Genomic DNA, 19705 nt, shown 5'->3' on the forward strand with positions numbered 1-19705 from the left:
CTGACTGCTTGATTCCTTTTCTCTCACCCAGTTTGATTTCTCTGATATTATTGGAGCTTCACACTCTCTTTAAAAGCATTATTCTCTAAAAGGAAAAATGCTCATAACAAATTAATCTAGTAAACCCATAAGAAATGCCCAGCTAATATTTAAAGGTTAGTTTGAAAAATAGATTCTATAAGTGTATTTCTAGACAGGTCTAAATCTGAGTGACAAAGGCTACTTAATTATGGGCTGAAAACTAAAAGAAGCCATTGATAACATAACAGCACGATATGATAGTCATAGCTGCATGCATTTCACTTTTGAAGTTAAATCTTTACCAAATGATGTTCATTTTTTTTTCTTTTTTTTTTTTTTTGTTATTAGAGAGCAGAGTTCTGTAGGAAAAGTCATTGTCTAGCTGTGCGACATTATGCAAGCCACTTAAGCTCTCTGGATATCTTTTTTTTTTTTTTTTTTCCTTCGAGGCTGAGTCTCACTCTGTCGCCCAGGCTGGAGTGCAGTGGCACGATCTCAGCTTACTGCAACCTCCGCCTCCCAGGTTCAAGCAATTCTCGTGCCTCAGCCTCCTGAGTAGCTGGGATTACAGGCATCTGCCACCAAGCCCAGCTAATTTTTGTATTTTTAGTAGAGACGGGGTTTCACCATGTTAGCCAGGCTGGTCTTGAACTCTTGACCTCAAGTGATCCACCCGCCTCAGCTTCGCAAAGTGTTGGGATTACAGGTGTGTGCCACCGCACCCAGCCTGGATATCTAAAAGTGTTAACCTCTAGTGTCATTTTCAATATTAAATTCTACAATTCCTTCAAACCCTAGTCAACCTAATAAAAATTCAGTTATATTAAAAGATGGAGTTAGGAAAACATTGGAAATACATAATAAATTATCGGTAACCTTTCATTTAATAAAGGGCCTTCTTTCACTTTATTTTCAAAATAGCAAGCTAATAAGTGAAGGAATAAGTAACATTTTAAACATTAGCAGAATATGATTGTCAGAATTTTGTTTAATTACAGTTACATTTCATCACACGATAAAAATATAAGAAAACCAAGTAATATTACAGTGTTAGCTTTATTAAATAACTTGTGGGTAAAACCATCAATTTTGTTGTTCAAAATCTCAATCATGCAAAGTTGTGATGTAAAGTAGTACTTTTGAACTGCTTTAAGTGATGGAGCAAATTTTAATAGTGCACAACCTCATAGCAGTATCATTCGTAAATTTTTTAGAATTATGAATAAGACATTGTTAACAATAGATTAGGTTTATTTATTGATGGTTAAAAACTATGACTTCAGAAGAAGATAATTCTTCAATTATGTATTTCATGTATTTTTACCAAGGGGAAAAATCACACAGACAGATTTTAAAATAATTTAATTTCCTAATTTTATTATTGCCTCATTATTATAATATTTTCTGTTCTGCCAGAAATTCACATTTCAGTTCCAGGGACAGCTGTTGCTTTGTATCTCATCCCAAAACATAGTTCAGCTAGTTTTTAAGTACAGATGTCCCCAAATTATCATTTATCTAGAATAGATTGTTACTAAAAATGAAGTATGCCAAATCATGTATTTTCCAACAGAAGCAAATTTATAATGGGTGTTTTTTTTCTTAACAAGGGCCTAATGTCCAAAGTTATTTCTTATCAAAATGATCATAAACATTATATTGAACCAACTACAAATGACATCCCTTTATGATGTACAGTATAAGACTTCACAAAGTATATATAAATTAAATAAAGATTTACAAAAAGCAAATATATAACACATTATTTAATATATTTTAGAGATTCATAGGGATAAGGATTTTGCAGGATGGGGTAATTCTGTGTGGATCTATTAAGGAAAAGGTAACTTCAGTGGAACACACAGAGTGGGTCAAAAGCCAAAAATGTGTGTGTGTGTGTATGTGTGAGTGTGTATGTGTGCGTGTGTCAGCATGCACTAAGGTTGGGGTGGAGGGGGCCTCTGCAGGTCTTGGAAAGTCTGTCATCTGCAATAAAGATGGAACTGGCTTTTATGTCAGGGAGCAGCCTGAGTTGTCATTTATGCACGCTTGCTATAACTAAAGTAATACAGTATCTTATAACTGGAAAGAATCGCACTCTGTTATCAGTTTTCACAACAAAGTTGGAGCTCCCCCACTCTACCCACTGATACATATATATATATTTTTATAAGAGTAAGCATTATTTCTTGAACTATGCACTATACATGTGAATCTGAATTTGATTTCAAATTATTATTTCATATTGACTTATATTTTGTTAATTTCTGATGGATATTTAATATCAAGATACTACTATCCTTTTGTTCTTTATTTTCCCTGGCTTTCAGTCCCTCTGTAAAATAGTTAATGATCTGGAACTACTTTCTCAACCATTTTCCGATGTTTTCTTTGAGAGAAATCCTGCAGTGACTTAAAAACATAAAATCATTATCTCAGTTTCCTTCTTTGCCTGACTTTGGGTTTCTGAATTTCGGACACCCGATAATAAGCAACTCTTTTGAGGCTGTGGGTCTCTTGAGGGAATTGATATAACAATTCAGTCCTAACATTAGCACAGCAACAGGCTGAGGGTGTAGACCTTGCTCCATTCGATGTTCAATTAAGTGCAGAAAGGGTTGATTTTATGCTCATAGTCTAAAATCATCCTAATAGCAGGAAAGAGTGAGGAACTTAATTGTTTCAACAGCTAACATGGGCCCCAAATAATGATTAGAAAATTTAAATCCATTCAATTCTTCTGACAATTGGAATGTGGAGTTCAGACTAGGGAAACAGGCATGGAAGATAACTTTAAAAAACTTAGTGAAACAGCATTGTAAGAGGAAATATTTCTACTACAAATGTATTTTTCTTCTCTCCTTCAAACATTAATATTTATAAGATGTTAAAATCTTAAGGTAGCAGAAAAATGTCTGAAAATTACAAGTATAATGTGGTTTTCATATTATTTAGTAATTTTAGCATATTTTATTTATCTAAACTTCAGTTAATTTAAATCATTGTCTACTGAAGTTTATCAGGAAAAACCTAATGTATAAAGGTATTATAAAAAAAAGTAATTCCCCCAATTTTTGTTGATAATGGAAGCTTCTTGAGGCTCACATGAAAAAAATGTAGCCTTGATGTTATCAATTATGCAACAAAGTTGTGACAAATGCCATATAGTAACACCATAAAGTGCTAGAAAGTGATAAAAATTCCAAAAATTATAATCAATTACTATGTGATTGTGATAACTTCGTAGGACGACTAAACACAAACACCTACTTAATGTTTTTTAGTTTGACTACCACTTTAGGATAAGACTGAATTTCAAATAACTGGATGACAATTTACGAGTAAATAAAGTTTATACCAATCATTCATGAGCTACCAGAAATCTAATGAATTGCCCCATAACTCCTCTCTACTGGTAGAGCTGGTGATGAGTTCAGCAAGAGTAGAGGCATCTGAAAATCTGGGAAAACACTTAAATGTACAAGGGTTTATTTATTTTGAGGCCATGTGGCATTTCTCAGCTCCCACTACGTCAAACTGGGAGACGCCTTGAAGCCAAGGAAACATTCCTAGACCAGGAGCCTGGAACTACGAGAAACAATTCTTGGCTCCTTCTTTGCCATTAAACAAATTACAACATCCATGGGTTTCAGTTTAACACAAAGTGGGGCTTTATTCTACATGACCTTTAAGGGTGCTTCTACATCTAGCTAGCATTCCACCTGCCTGGAAAATGTGCCCAACTTCCACAAGACTCTATAAACTGTCTAGTGCCTCCTCTGCTGGTGTAATTGCACAAATGCTACAGGATTCACATCCTTGAGTAAGAAAGTAGGGATTTGTGGCAGGTCCACAGAGAAAATGTGGGCAATCTTCCAAATATGTTTATAGAGAATGCACAACACATAAAATATGTTTATAGAGAGTGTTGATCTCGTCTCACAGATCCAGCCCTGCCCACCAGTCTCACCAACAATTTATGTTCATGATAAAATTCAAATGAGGTTGACTATATAAAAGTGATGCTCATGTTCCTGAAGACACATTTTACTGTGGGGACTTGGTTACACATTCTTTCTTGTTCAACGTTTTGCACTAAGCCGAAAGATGCATCTTTGTTGGGAATGTAGTGTCTTCCTCTAGTGACATTAAGACATAAAGCAACAGATGTCCTCTGTAAGTTGCGTACTTAGTATGAGGTGACAGGGAAGAAGGCCAAGTCCGTGACACCGGCCTTGGGTTAGAATGTTAGAAAGGTAGAGACCAAGTGTTACTCCGGACGTTTAATTGTATTCTTTAGCATTTAACCTGAATTGTTGCCTTCATGACTAGTTGCCATCCTCCCTCTCTATTCTCTCCATGGGAAACTGCACTTCATAAATTTCATAGTCTACAAACACACACTCCATAAATTTCATAAGCTGAATTTGTGTGGCATGTCACCCACTGTTACAGCTATTAATGCATATCCAGTGGCAAATTTTTATCGATTTTGAGAACGCTGTGTTTGGGAGATCATATAGTTAATGACTGATGAAGTAATTTGAAATATTTGAAATTGCAAGGTATTTACAGACATGAGCACAGGATTGGAGAAACATGTATAATTTTCACTTTGTGCAGTCTTCAATAGAATATTTTAAAATAAAACATGAATTGTTAAAGCCCTACATCTTAGTTCCATTAGGTATATACTGCCCACTTAATGTGCTGTTATAATAATCAAAACTGGAATATAATTTTTTAGGAGAATATCATTTCCTTAGCTTGTTTTCACTGTATCACTAATGGCCAATTTTATTAAATGGCTCAAATAACCTAGGGAGTAGAGTCCCCATGCTTTTTTTTTTTTTTTTTTTTAACAAAGTTTTCTGAGATACTGGCCAAACTAGGAGGGACACACATCAATTTTTATGATGTGTTTTTAATATCTACAATAAAGATATGACATGCAATAAACTGGATCTGTAGAAACTACTACTAACAATGTAAAGTTATTTATCAGTCCACTGTTTCTATACTGAATAGACGGTGTAAGAGGTTCACCCTTTTATAGGTGATGAAAGATTTTCAAACCTAATTTCCCAATGAAGACAGAGAAGAATTGTGCAAGATACTAGGACTAGTTCTCTAGTTTCTATTTGGTGAAAAAGGTGAGGTTTATGTTTTATAAACATGTTTCCATCGATTTCACATGCTCTATCAAACAGCATCTTCCCTCAACTATAAATATATATTTCTTATTTTATTTATTTCAAATTGTGGCAGTGGCCAGAACCTATTGATTCATACATATTTGCTACTTGCATAAATAAATTAGTTCTGAGTGCTTGTTTGTTCAATACATAAGTGAAAGATGTGTTTGCTTTTCCACCTCTGCCCCCACCCCCCAGAATGGGAAACTATTGGATCAAAGTTGTTTTGTACTTTCCTGCATTTTAAGTGTAATGTCATGTGTCAATCATGTGTACATTAATTCATATTATCAGAAGAAAAAATTGGGAACATAAAAAATAAGTCCCCTCATGTAATCTTTCAGTGAAATGGATACCTCCTCTAGGCTTTGTCTGTTTTCACAACTGCTATTCCTTACACTAGGTTCCTTTAACATTGGTCTCTTCCAACCTGATGCAGAAATGGTGACCATCTATTTATCTGTACAAATCTGAATGGAATTCAAACTGAGTCACTTTCAGAAGGAGCCAAAAAGGTATCTTTGGTTCATAGTAATTCCTCCCTCACATTGAAAAAGACACATATATTAAAGATATCATACAACTTTTGAAGGGAGAAATGACTTACAAAGTGTAGAGGCATCCCCAGTCAAAAACCTACGAGCTCAAGCGAGTGGTGTACATATCCATGACCCTTCTGGTTGCTCCAGTGAAATTGATTTTATGAAGTTCCAGGAGACGGATACAGTGACTTTCCATCTTTGGTTTTGGTAGAAGATTTATCTGTTTGTCATTTTTATTACAATGAACACTGCTTCATGTCAAGTATATTAGGATAATATAAGTTCTCCTATCTGTTCATTTAGCAGTCTTGACTCAGCTACAAGTGTGAGTGTACTTGGAGGAGTATGCTAGAATTAAGCTCCAAGAATGTGCCATGAGATAGATTACAGCATTACTCTCATTGTGATGAGATCTGGTTAAAAACTTGCGAAGCAGATTTCTCTCACACCCTTTTTTTTTACGACATCATTTTCAGAATGAACTGGACCAAGGTTATGCCTGATCTTTGGTGCTCCTTCAGTTATAGTCATTGGTAATGATCAGAATCAAATGGAGTTCTTGAAAGCAATTACATGCAGGTATTTGTCCCCTAAGAAACAGATGCAAGAGCAGACTCTTCTAATTAGCAGAATCCCTCCCTGGACTCGCTGTTTGTGCTTCCAGCACATGAATAAAGCTGAGATGTGAACCAGGACCCCTGAGGGCCGTTCCCCATAAGTCCCATGTAGAAACTTGTGGTGTCTAAGCAACAGCTCAACTGAGTGAGCCGGCGAGAGGCTCGCTCTGAATGTGGCCCCACTAGGAACTGTGCTCAAATGTTCTCAGCTGGGAGTTGCTCTGGTGTATTTGACTAAAGACATTTCAAAAGCAAATACCATGTGCAAAAGAAATTCACAAGTGTTTAACCCCAAAAGCTGTGATTTCAAGGAAGGCTGTACAGTTGTAGGAACCGGTCATCTGCTCCTCTGCTGTGTCAGCAAAACTCACAGTGCAGAGAACTTGGGTAATTTTCTTTTTATCCCTGAAAGCTTAGGATAATTATTTTTTGCAGCCACATTAACTCTTATGATTAGTATCTTGATGGGGTTTTCATACCTAGTGGAGTGATTTGGAGAGCGTAGGTAGTTGCTGTAAGTGCACATTTATCTAGGAGGGATCTGGAACCACTTTTATTTGGTAGTAATTCACTGAAATGAATTGTCAGTTTGCAGTCAAGCTATGGATAGGGATGAAAAGACCACTCATCAGAGATCAGCAAAAAAGGCACCCTTTCAACAGACTAATTTGGATAGTTTAAAAATTTTTCCTATTAAGAAAAAAAAAAAAAAAAAAAAAGCTGGGTTTTCATCTTGCGTGACCTGAGTTCACTGTTCTTTAAACCCGCCCTAGAGTATTTGAGAGATAACCATCTTAGGCACAAAGCATCAGATGATTCAGGCAGGATAATTTTTATTTTTACTTGAGTTAACTCCAAAATTAAGGGCAAATATATCTTTGTTGACCTGAATTAGCCAAACTCTTTCAGTTTCCGTGGAAATCACTACCTCCCTTTAAACACTGTAAGGTTTGTAATCAGTGTCAGGGATGATGAAAATTATATTTGATCCATTTTATTTCTTATAATCTCAGACAACCTGTGTCCAGTAAAAGAAAAAATAAAGCCCTGCAAGTTCTGGTTACACAGTAAATAATAGGCCCCCAGTGGTTTTCTGAGAACAGCATCTTTGACATTTTAAATATTGGTATCCACAATCCTGTGCCCATTTTGTTCTTCTCTTTATTGCAAAATAGCTGAGTTCTTTTTAGGTGTATTATTTCTTTCCTAAAGAGTTTTTCATTTAGAACCTCTCTTTTCTCTCAAGGTTAAATGGAAGCTGATCAGTATTCACACGGAAACCTCACATAGCTCAGGTGGATGGCCAAAGGGAGTAACATTGTCAACAACAAGGAAACACTCACCAGAAAGACAGTGTATGACATGACGTGTCGGACAGCTAGACTAGTTCTTTTGCTTCCGAATGTTCCCCTTCTCACATTTTTGCTTACACTTGTCATGGGAACAGACTGGATTACATATACTTTTGCTAATAAGAAGCCTTTTTTTTTTTTTTGCAGCACTATTTTTAAAATAGCTATTCAACATAACAATCTTAATTTTAATGCACCGAATTATGGTTTTCAACAATTTAAGTGAGCATATCCTGTCACCCTCAGCACATGTTTGATATATACTTGTTATATATAGATGGATACAGCAATATCCATATTTGTCTACACACACACACACACACACGCACACACACACGAGTAGAGCTACAGGGCCCTGCTTAATAGTGTGTTCTGAATTTCATGTTCCTTTAATTGTCACTGGGTTTATTTATATGCAGCTATGATGTCATTTGTAGAGCTTACTGTATTTGTCCCTGTCAAAACTTTAAAAGCCACAGAGCTTGTGGAGGGTCACCACTATGTCTAAGGACAGACCCTGTGCTCAGATGGGAGGACTGCGCTGTGAGATGAGAGGTGCCCGCCACCCAGGCATACCCCAACGTGGGCAACTCTTCCCAGTGCTGAGGCTTCTGCTACTGTCAGACCCAAAGAGTTTTGTTTATTTAAATAACTGTTCATACGATTTGGATTCTATTCATGTAAAACATAGATTCCCCCAAAGAAATTCAATAAATAAAGGACTTAGCCACTGAATCAAGGAAGCAGAACTCCAGTTTTTAACCTTCCAATGGAACTGGGGCTAGAGCAGACCCATTTCAATTTGTACTGCAATCGGTCTTCCAGGAGGCAGAGGGTGCAATGACCCCACAGACGGGTCCAGGACAGACTGTCTCTCTAGTCAGCAGCGGCTCTCTGTGTGTCATTGGATGAGGCTGGAGCTGTAGCTGAAGCCATAGCTGCTGGACCGCGACAACGGCTGCTGGGCCTCTTCACTCTGTTCTGGGGCGTAGCTGGGAAATGTCTGTGCACGAGACATCTTTGACGAACCAAACCCATGACCTAGAGAGGAAGAAAGGAGAGCTCTACTGAGAAACAGATTCAGAAGCACAATTTCTACCTACCTACCTACCTATCATCTGTCATCATCTATCATCTATCTATATCAATCATCTATCATCTATCAGATGTCTATCAATCTGTCACTCTCCTTTTTAAGAACAATAAACAAGGCAGCAGCTTTCATATCCTCAATATTGAGCTCAAAATAAATTGGTAAAAATTGAGCAATTTTGTTGCCTTGATTCTTGATGAGTTAAAATGTATTCAGAGCTCAATATTTCCTCCAAATGTACTTTGCCAAAAATTCTGGATGCCAGAGAGCTAGGTAGGTTTTCTAGGGGATCTCAACCTTCTACTGTTCTTCAGCTTTTGAAATAAACGCAGAAAAGCTTTTCCCCAGAAAAAGCTGTCTTTGATGGAGAGCCTATAAGCTGCTTTCTTTTCCTTTATGCTCAATTTCAGCATACACAAGAAAATTACACACTTTCTTAAAATCTCTGGGAACAGGCAAGCTGTGTTTTACCCTAACCAGTAACCATCAATTATCAGGAAAAAAGCTTTTACAATGATAGAGGTAGAGATTCTGACTTATCCTAGCGGGTGTGTGTCACCGCCACTGAAATCACTTCATGATATGGTTCACCCAAACAATTAAGCTCGATGGTTACCAAAATGACCTAAGAGTTAAATTCCATACAAAATGCATTTAAAGAAAATTCTATCTATGCTTTTGGTTGTTCAGCTCCACCCCTGCCATGAGAAGTAGTCTATCGCAAACCAAAAACAGAAGTGATTACCGAAAACTTTTCAGAATGCTAACAAAGTACAGAGAAATGCATGCATGCTAACTAAGGCTTCTGATGAACTTTCCAGTCGTTTCCTCATCTTTATTTATTGTTTTTTTCCCCCTCATCCGTTTTAAGCCAGCAATTATTCTTCATACTTGAGAATGATTTGTATCTAATGGATGAGCTTAGAGGGAGAAGAAAAGTAGATGTAGTAAGTCACGCTCTTTCAGAGTTTCTGTTTTACCCAAAGAAGGGGCTGTGCTGAGTCTGATTTGTGTGTTATCCGATCGCTTGGACGAGGAACACAGAGAAGACAATCTGTTAACGCCGAGCACCGACCATCTCTGTGTCAGGCTCCTCAGGTGGCTCTGTCCTTGGCAATGTCACTCGCTTTAAGCCTGTTTTATTGCCAGGTGTGTTTGGCGACGTGGAAAATACTCTCAGTGTGGGAAGCTTGGTATGCAGGGAGGAAACGCAAATGAACTGGGTAGTAAAAGGCTAATTAAAACGGAACCACTTAACCACTTAGTGGTAGAAACACTTAAACGGCAAAATACTGGGAGAAAAATCTTGCATTTAAAAAACAGTTATTTTAGATTCACGATGTCTTGGATTCTGTTGCTGCCCACACAGGCTCATCAAGGGTGGATCAAAAAGAGGGGCTTTTCCCTCGCACCTCCTGCCCCACACCCCTGGCTCTGCCGGAGCCAGTCCTCTGGGTTTCCAGAGCTTTCTGCCCCACAGCGCCTGGAGGCTCTACTAGTCCCTCTCTTCCCTCTCTCCCAGGATCCTGCCCTGCACTCCTCGCCTGGCTTGCGGGACTGAGGGGAGTGATGCTTCCTGCTGTTGCGCATGCCCGCATTTTCTCATCGGTTCCCCCAGCTCTTTAAGCAGCCTCCTCATCAAATTCTTTTAATTTCAGCAAGACCCTGATGATATAGCGAAGGAAAAATGAAGCAGGGCAGAGGAGGGGAGGAGTCAGAGAATTAAAGGATGGGTTAAGGTAGTGATCAGGGAAGAAGCTAGGAGAGGAGTTAGGGTGGGACCAGGGGAAGGGGCTAGGGAGAGACTGGGCAGGAGTTATGGGATAGACTAGGGGAGGGGCTAAAGGAGGAGTTATGGGAGGGGCTAAGGAGAGACTAGGGGAGGGGCTAGAAGAGTTAGCGAGAGACTAGGGGAGGAGCTAAGGAGATGAGACTGGGGAGAAGCTAGGGGAGGAGTTAGGGAGAGACTGGAAGAGCTGGGGAGGGACTAGAGGAGGGACTAGAGGAGGGACTAGGGGAGGGATACGGGAGGGGATGGGGAGGAGCTAGAGGAGGAGTTAGGGACAGACTAGGAGTGGGGCTAGGGGAGGAGTTAGGGGAGAATCTAGGGGTGAGGCTTGGGGAGGAGTTAGAGGGACTAGGGAAGGAGCTAAGGTAGGGGCTAGGGAAAGAAGTAGTCATGAAAGGAACTAGGGGAGGGGCTGCAGGAGGAGTTAGGGGAGGAACTAGGCGATGAGTTAGGGGAGCAGCTAGTGAAGGGATTAGGGAAGGGGGAGGAGCAGGGGGAGACTCCAGAGGAGGGGCTGGGGAGGTTTTAAGGGAGTGGTTAGAGGTTAGAGGTAGGATCTCTGGAGCTAGAACACCAGGTATGTATGTTGCCTCTGCTACTTCCTAGCCTGTAACCCATCTTAATGGAATTACTTCATCTCTTGGTTTCTCAGTTTCCTTGTCTAAAAATTCTGGATGATACAGTGGCACTTAGCTTCTATGATCCTTTTGAGTATTAAATCAATGAGTTAATCCATGCTAAGTGCTGCCACCATGTCATGGTAGTCTCCAAGCAGGATTGGCAACTAGGGAGGTCAGCAAAGGCTCCCTAAGGAGGTGGCATTTTGGCATGATGAAATGACAAAGTTCTGATACACTAAGCTGATATGGGAAAAAACACTTAAAAGTTTTGATGATTTTGTCTCATCTTACCATTGACTCTACATGGTAATTCATAGTTTCTGTAATTGGAGATACTGGCATTTATCACCATAAGACAGCTAGAAAGTCTAATATTAAGATCATGCTCCTGGCCTTGGTTTTATCCTGTCATTAAAAAAAAAAGTTTTAGACATATCTGAAAGAGAACAAATGCTGAAGCATCTTTAATTCACACTACTTGTGGGCTGAGAACTGAAGCTTAAGTTGAAAATTCAAAATAGACTTTGCCTATTAACACGGTTTTTTAAATCCTAGAATCTTAGATGTAAAAAGTCAATCATGCGATTAATATTAACAATCATCTATTAAAATAATTCAAGGCTCCACAGGAAAGACAAAGTACGGAAGCATGACTTCTAGAGTACACATGCTGTTCTGAACGATGGTCAAAGACGGACAGCAATAAACATCAAATCGAGAATCCATACAGCCAGTGCTATGTAGGGTCACAGAAGACAGCCAACGGGGCTTAGAAGAGCAAGTTATAAAACTGTACACATCAGTTCAATAATCACAAATAACTTCCCCTGCACACTGTGCAAACCCCCCCACTACCATGGGCTTTTGAAACAGACAGACTTGAGTTCTTCCATGCCTTGTGGAGCCTCATTTTTTCTGCATGGGGAAAATATAGTTTCTCAAGGTATTTTCAGGATTTAAATGAAACAACATATAGGAGACACCTAGTATGATAGATATGCAATAAATGTTAATTTTTTTCCTGCACTAAAGGGGTGATATTCTCGCACTTTTTTTTTTTTTTTTTTTTTTTTGCTGAACACCTATGCTTTCTCCACCATCTCAATATGCTGTCCCTCACTAGTATGGTTCAAATTTGTCCTCCAAAGTTCATGTGTTGAGAGCTTAATTTTCAATGCAACAGTGTTGGGCAGTGGGGACTAATAAGAGGTAATTAGGTCATGAGGGCTCTATCATCATGAATATGTTAATTTCATTGCCACAGAAGTGGGTTATCACAGAAGTGGCTTTGCTATAAAAGTGAGTTCTGCTCCTTCTTGCTGTCTCATCCCGTCTTGCCCCTCAGCCTTCCACCATAGGATGATGCAAGAAGGACCTCACTAGAGGTGGGCCCCTCAGTATTGGACTTCCCGGTCTCCAGAACTGTAATAAATACATTTCTTTTCTTATTAATTACCTAGTCTGTGGCACTCTGTTATAGCAACACAAAAAAGACTAAGACATTCACTGTGACATACTTAGAATATTTTCCCCCTCAAGGTCAGCATCACTTTCTTCACCTCTTCTGTGAAGAATTTCTAGTCTAATTAGAAACTGAATTATGATTTTTCTTACTGCAACCATTTCTTTACAGATAATTCACAAATGATGCTATTTAATACATATTATAAAAATAGCATACCTCAATCAGTACTCTATATGTGAAGGTTTTATAAATGCTGTCTGATTTTGGCAACAATGAGTATGAGAATAAAAGAGAAATAATTAAGCATTTTCAATGTTCATTTGAATTATGCCCCTAGGCAGTGTTGATGGAAGCAAAACAAAATAAAAATCAACTTTGTGGCTTAAATTAAAAACCTGATGCAACAGACTTGCTCATCACACTATACAAGGACTCTAGTTAAATGTTTCCTAAACTTTTCCTCCAGATCACCCACTAAAGACAAATAAGGCCAATATGTACCTTTGGAATCTGAGGGATGCTACAATTTAAAAGCAATAAAATTGTTAATGGTTATTGGCTTATTTTAAAAGTCCTCTTACCTTTACTCGTCTATTGTGTATTCATGTTTGTTTTAATAGAAAATACTATTTTCTACCCAAATATCTAGGTAATGTTGACAATCTGGGGGAAAAAAAAAAATCACATTTATCTCGTAGTTCAAGTATACTCTGAAATGACACTCGTACCATCACATCCACCAGTTTCTCACTGGGGTATGTATACATGCCCTGGAAATGTAGTCCCATTCCATAAATAAGAAAATATATTGGCTACAGAGACCATTAAAAAAATTCGCTTTATTCTGCCAAAATTATATGACCCTCTCTCTAATTCCAGGAACTCAAGACTATCACACAATAAAAGCAAAGCGACTCTAGTTTTAAAAAGAAGTTTCTCTGCTGTATCATAAAAATCCAAACTAGTAATGAACTAGAAGGAGCACAAATTCAGTAGAAAACAACAATCAAATTGAAATGCAAAACCAAAGATTCACATTATGAATGGAAGAAAAAATGGAGACTGACAGCACACAGTGAATATCTTCTCCTTCCTGAGGAATTAAGAAATGCGTTGTTGCTGACACACAGTTACCAACAAGGGTTCCCTTTTGGCTAACCTCTGAATTTTTATCTTAATAACACTGATTTTATTCTTGATATACACGATGAAGGAAATTGTTTTTGTAGAAAGTCAGAAAGATCCCAAAGCATAAAATTTGCAGTATTAATTAGTAAAAGACAGTAAGCCTGGTAAAGCTATTTAATAGTTTGAATGTATGTGTTTTATTACTTTGTTAGAATCTGGGGTAGATAAAAGGATATTGTCCCTATAAATAACAAAACAAAACAACAAACAATGTGTTAAATAAGTAACAAAGTCATCTGATGAGGACACAAGCAGCCCAGAGTCAAAGCATTAACAGTTGGGCCGAGATAGACACAGAGGAGACCCTGTCATCCTTTAACAAGTAGCTTCTAGTCATTAGAGGAAAAAGGAGCGGGCAGGCTGCAGATGTAAGCATGGATGGAGGGTGGAGCACAGAATGGAAGGAAGGACTTGCATACAGAAGAGAGCCCATTTATTTCACGGGCTCTGACTGCAATGAATTGGGGGCCAGAAGCTTCTTATGGTGGTATGGTTAGGCTTTATGTCCTCACCCAAATCTCATCTTGAATTGTAATCCCCAGGTGTTGAGGGAGAGACTAGAAGGGAGGTGACTGGATTGTGGGGTTCGTTTCCCCTATGCTGTTCTTGTGATAGTGGGTGAGTTCTCATGAGATCTAATGGTTTTATAAGCGTTTGGCAAGTTCCTGTTTTGTTCATTTGCTCTCTCTTGCCTGTAGTCATGGAAAGACGTGACTCTTCCCCTTCCGCCATGATTGTAACTTTCCTGAGGCCTCCACAGCCATGGAAAACTGAGTCAATTAAATCTCTTCTCTCTATAACTTACCCAGTCTTGGGTATGTCTTTATAGCATTGTGAAAATTGACTGATACATATGGAGTATCTAATAATTGGGCAGTTAAGTAAATGTGAAAACCAGACCGGAAGTAGAAGCAACCCAGGGCTCTCTACAATATCTTGTAATAAACAAACTTACTATTTAAATGTATATTTGTATATTTTTATTAATATATTACAGTTGCATATATTTTGAGAGAACACATGATGTTCTGAAACATGTATAGAATGTGTAATGATCAAGTCAGGGTAATTGGGATATTCATCATCTCAAACATTTCTTTCTTTTTGTGTGTTGGACATATTGGAGTTCTTCTCTTCCAGCTATTTTGAAAAATACAATAAATTATTGTTAACTATAATATCTACTATATTATGGAATATTGAAACTTATTCCTTCTAACTGTATTTTTGCTTCCATTAACTAACTTCACTTCATCTCCTTCTTCCCCTTTCCCTTCCCAACCTCTAGAAACCACCATTCTACTCTCTATCTCCATGAGATCCATTTTTTCAGCTCTCACATGAGAGAACGTGTAATAGTTGTCTTTTTGTGCCTGGCTTATTTCACTTAACATAATGACCCTAGTTCCATCTATGTCACTGGAAATGACAGGATCTCATTCTTTCTTATGGCTGAATAGCATTCCATCATATATATGTACCACATTTTCTTTATCCATTCATCTGTTTATGGACATAGGTTGATTCTGTATCTTGGCTATTGTAAATGGTGCCGCAATAAACATGGGAATGCAAATATCTCTTTGACATACTAATTTCCTTTCTTTTGGATACGTACCTAGAATGGGATTGCTGGATCATATGACAGTTTTACTTTTGTTTTTTTTGAGAAATCTCCATTTTATTTTCCATAATAGCTGTACCACTTAACATTCCCACCAACACTATGTGAGCATTCCCCTTTTCCACATCCTTGACGGCATTTGTTATTTTTTTTGTCTTTTTGATAATAACAGTCTAAGTGGGGTGAGATGATATCCCATTGTAGTTGTGATCTGCATTTCTCTAATGATTAGTTATGTTGAGCTTTTATATATATATACACACACACACATATATATATTTAAATTATTTATATATTCTGGTTATTAATTCTTACTCAAATCAATTGTTTAGGAATATCTTCTCCCATTCTTTAGGTCATCTCATCCATTTGTTAGCTTTTTTTCCCTTTGCTGTGCAGAAGCTTTTTAGCATGATATAATACCATGTGTCTATTTTGCTTTTGTTTCCTGTACTTTTGTGGTCTTACTCCCCAAAATCTTTGTCCAGACTAAATGTCCTGTAGCATTTCCCCAATATTTTCTTTCAATAGTCTCAAGTTTTAGGTATTACATTTAAATCTTTACTCCATTTTGAGTTTTATATGTGGTGAAAGATGGGAATCTAGTTTAATTCTGTGTATAAATAACCATTTTCTTGGCAACATTTATTAAGCAGACTGTCCTTTCTTTAAGGTATGCTGTCAGCATCTTTGTTAAAAATGAGTTGGCTGTTAAGCGCGTGGATTTATGTCTGGGTTCTCAACTCTTTCCATTGTTCTGTGTTTCTGTTTTTGCCAGTACCATGCTGTTTTTGTTACTATATCACTGTAGTTTCATTTGAAATTGGATAGTGTGATGTCTCCAGCTTTGTTCTTTTTGCTCAGGATATCTTTGGTTATTTGGGGTCTTTTGTGGTACCATGTGAATTTTAGAATTGTCTTTTCTACTTCTGTGAAGAATGTTATTGGTATTTTGACAGGGATCGTTTCAAATCTGTAGATTGCTTTGGGTAGTGTGGACGTTTTAACAATATTTATTCTTCCAATCCATGAACATGGAATATCTTTCCATTTTTTTTGTACTCTTCAATTTCTTTCATCAGTATTTTGTAGTGTTCCTTGTTGTAAAGATGTTTGACTTCTTTGATTAAATTTATTCTTAGGTATTATATTTATATTAATAGCTGTTGTAAATGAAATTGTTTTCTTTATATTTCATAGCCATTGTGAATGAAATTGCTGTCTTTTTTTTTTCAGATTTTTTGCTGTTAATGTATAGAAAAACTGCTGAAAGGCCATATGAATAATGAGATTGAAGGAGTAATAAAAGTCTTCCACCAAAGAAAAGCCTAGGACCTAGTGGAATCACTGCTAACTTTTGCCTAATATGTAAAGAACTAATACCAGTTTTACTCAAACTATTTTAAAAAATTGAAGAGGAGATAACACTTCCAAACCTACTCTATGAGGCAAGTATGACTCTGATACTAAAACTAGACAAAGATAGAAAAAAAGAGAAAACTACAGGCCAATATCTCTGATGAACATAGATTCAAAAATTCTGAACAAAATGGTAGCAAACAGAATTAAACAACACATTAAAGAGATCATTCACCTTAATCAGGAGGGATTCCTCAGGATGCAAGGATGGTTTAACAATCAGTAAACATGATACATTACATCAACAAAATCAAGGACTAAAACTAAAACTACATTATCATTTTAATAGATGCTATAGAAGCACTTGATAAAATTCCACATCCCTTCATTATAAAAACCCTCAATGAATTGGGTATAAAGGGAACATATCTCAACAGAGTAAGGGCTATTTTTGACAAACCCACAGCTAATATCATACGGAATGGGGGAAAATTGAAAGCCTTTCTACTAAGAACTGGAACAAAACAAGAATGCCCACTTCTACCACTTTTATTCAACATAGTACTAGAAGTCCTAGTCAGAGCAATTATGCAAAAGAAAGAAATAAAGGGCATCCAAGTTGTAAAAGAAGTCAAATTATCCTAGTTTGAAGGTGTTATGATCTTATATTTAGAAAAATCTAAAGACTCCACCAAAAAACTCTTAGAGGTGATACACAAATTTACTAAAGTTGCAGGATACAAAATCAACATACCATATATTAATTATGCTTAGAAATACGAGGACTTATTGCCAACATCTTTTCTATAAACTGTATCTGAATTTTATTCAATTTGTTTTAATTATAAGTAAAACCAGACTATTATGGTTATGATCATTTTGCTCTCCTAGAGTGCTTCTGAAATTCCTCTGGAGATCTCAGGGTCTCAGCTTCGTGACCTTAAATAGATTTGTTAGGGGTGTTCAGGCTCACGTTCAGCACATTTGAGAAATGGGGAATGAAGATCAATGGTTTTAATCCATAAAGACGGTGATGTAGAAAAGCCATAATATAATAACCACTGTTCGCTGAGCATATATTTCATGTAGATCCAGTACAAAGTACCTTAGAAATCATATTTTTAAAAATCCTCATATCAACTCTGTACAGTGAGATTGCATATTGTGATGGCTTTTATGTGTCAACAGCAATTGGTTAAAGAATGCCCAGATAACTGGTGAAACATTATTTGAGTGTGTCTGTGTAGGTATTTGAGGGGAGGTTAGCACCTGAATCAGTAGGCTAAGTAAAGAAAATCTGCCCTCACCAATATGGGCGGGCATCATCCAGTCCATTGGGATAGAACAGAAAAAGGAGGAATGGCACATTTTCTCACTGTTTGAGCTGAAACATCCATCTTCTTCTGCCCTCAGACATCAGAGCTCTGGGCCTTTGGACTATGGGATTTACACCATTGGCTTTCCTGATTCTCAGGCCTTCAGACTTGGATTGTCACACTACTTCAGGTCTCCAGCTTGCAGATGGCAGATCATGGAGCTTCTTGGCCTCCATAATAAGGTGAGCCAATTCTCATAATAGATCTCCTCTTATACATCTGTATGTATCCTACTGGTTGTATTTCTCTGGAAAACCCTTACTCATACACATATCTTCGCTTTACATGTGGAAAAAAAATAAATTGGAAGCCCAGAGGTATTTAACAACTTGCCAAGCTGGACAGTGCAGAAGAAGTCAGACCTAGTTTTCCTGGAAACAGAAGCCAAAGCACTGCCCTTAACATGTTCTACTTTTCCTTATAGAAGCCCTTTAAACACATGGGTCACTTTAGGATACAGCACAGCTTCAGAGAAGTAGTAATATCAATTTTCACAACTCAATGCATTAAGACTTGGTTCACGTACCTTCAAAATCATGAAGTGTGTTGCTGAAGAACAAAAAACAATTCAAACAAGTAAAACTATGTCTTAGTCTGCTGGGGCTGCCATAATAAAACGCCACAGATTGGGTAGCTTCAGCCACAATTTTTTTCTTGAAGTTTTATAGGCAGGAAGTCCAAGATCAAGGTGTTGGCAGGGTTGCTTTCTTCTGGGGCCTCTTTCCTTGGTTTGCAGATGGCCATCTTCTTGTTGTGTCCTCACATGGCCTTTCCTCTGTGTGTGAGCATGTCGTTGTCCTAGTTTCCTTTTCTTATAAGAACACCAGTTGTATCAGATGAGGTTCTACCCATATGACCTCATTTTACCTTATCTCTTTAAATATCTTATCTTTAAATACAGTCATATGTGGGTTTGGGGAGTCAACCTATGTATTTTTGGGGGGATAAAGTCAGTCTATAACAAGATAAAAATCAAAATGAATCAGGAGACATTAATTCATGACATCTTTTCTTTTTCTAGGGATTTTTTTTTTCTTCCAGCTTCATTGAGGTATAACTGGTAACAAAAACTGAACATAATTAATGTACTACAACTTAGTGGGTTTGGACGTTGGAACAATTATTTTCTTGGCCTTTACTCTGGGAGGTATTTGCACTTGTTTGTGAAATTATATAATTTGGCTTAAAATTACATACAATGATTAAATATGACATGCAATTTCTGATTCTTCAAATTGTCAAATTATTTTTTAATTTAATGGCTGTTATATGGCACTAGGTTTCTGATATAAACTGTCAAACTGCATTGCACTAATTTACATTCCCACCTAACGGATATAAAAGTACTTTTTCTTAACATTAGAAAGATATGAGTATGATTAGATATTTAAAAATCTTTTTTCCAAGTTGAATACAAAAAATTGCACCTCATTGTTTAGTTCATTTCTTTTTTTTCCTAAAGTA

At 37.3% G+C, this 19705-nt stretch overlaps 1 protein-coding gene across 1 annotated transcript in view; it reads right to left on the bottom strand.

Moving 5' to 3' along the window:
- Positions 1–992: 992 nt before the first annotated feature.
- DOK6 (docking protein 6) overlaps positions 993–19705 on the bottom strand; it is a 435054-nt gene continuing 416341 nt past the window's right edge. The window contains exon 8 of the mRNA XM_008013818.3: positions 993–8768. Coding sequence (XP_008012009.1) covers positions 8629–8768 — 140 coding nt within the window. The 3' untranslated portion in view covers positions 993–8628. The remainder of the gene's footprint in view (positions 8769–19705) is intronic.

The sequence above is a fragment of the Chlorocebus sabaeus genome, chromosome 18 (genome assembly GCF_047675955.1).
Source record: "Chlorocebus sabaeus isolate Y175 chromosome 18, mChlSab1.0.hap1, whole genome shotgun sequence".
Classification (NCBI taxonomy): Eukaryota; Metazoa; Chordata; class Mammalia; order Primates; family Cercopithecidae; genus Chlorocebus; species Chlorocebus sabaeus.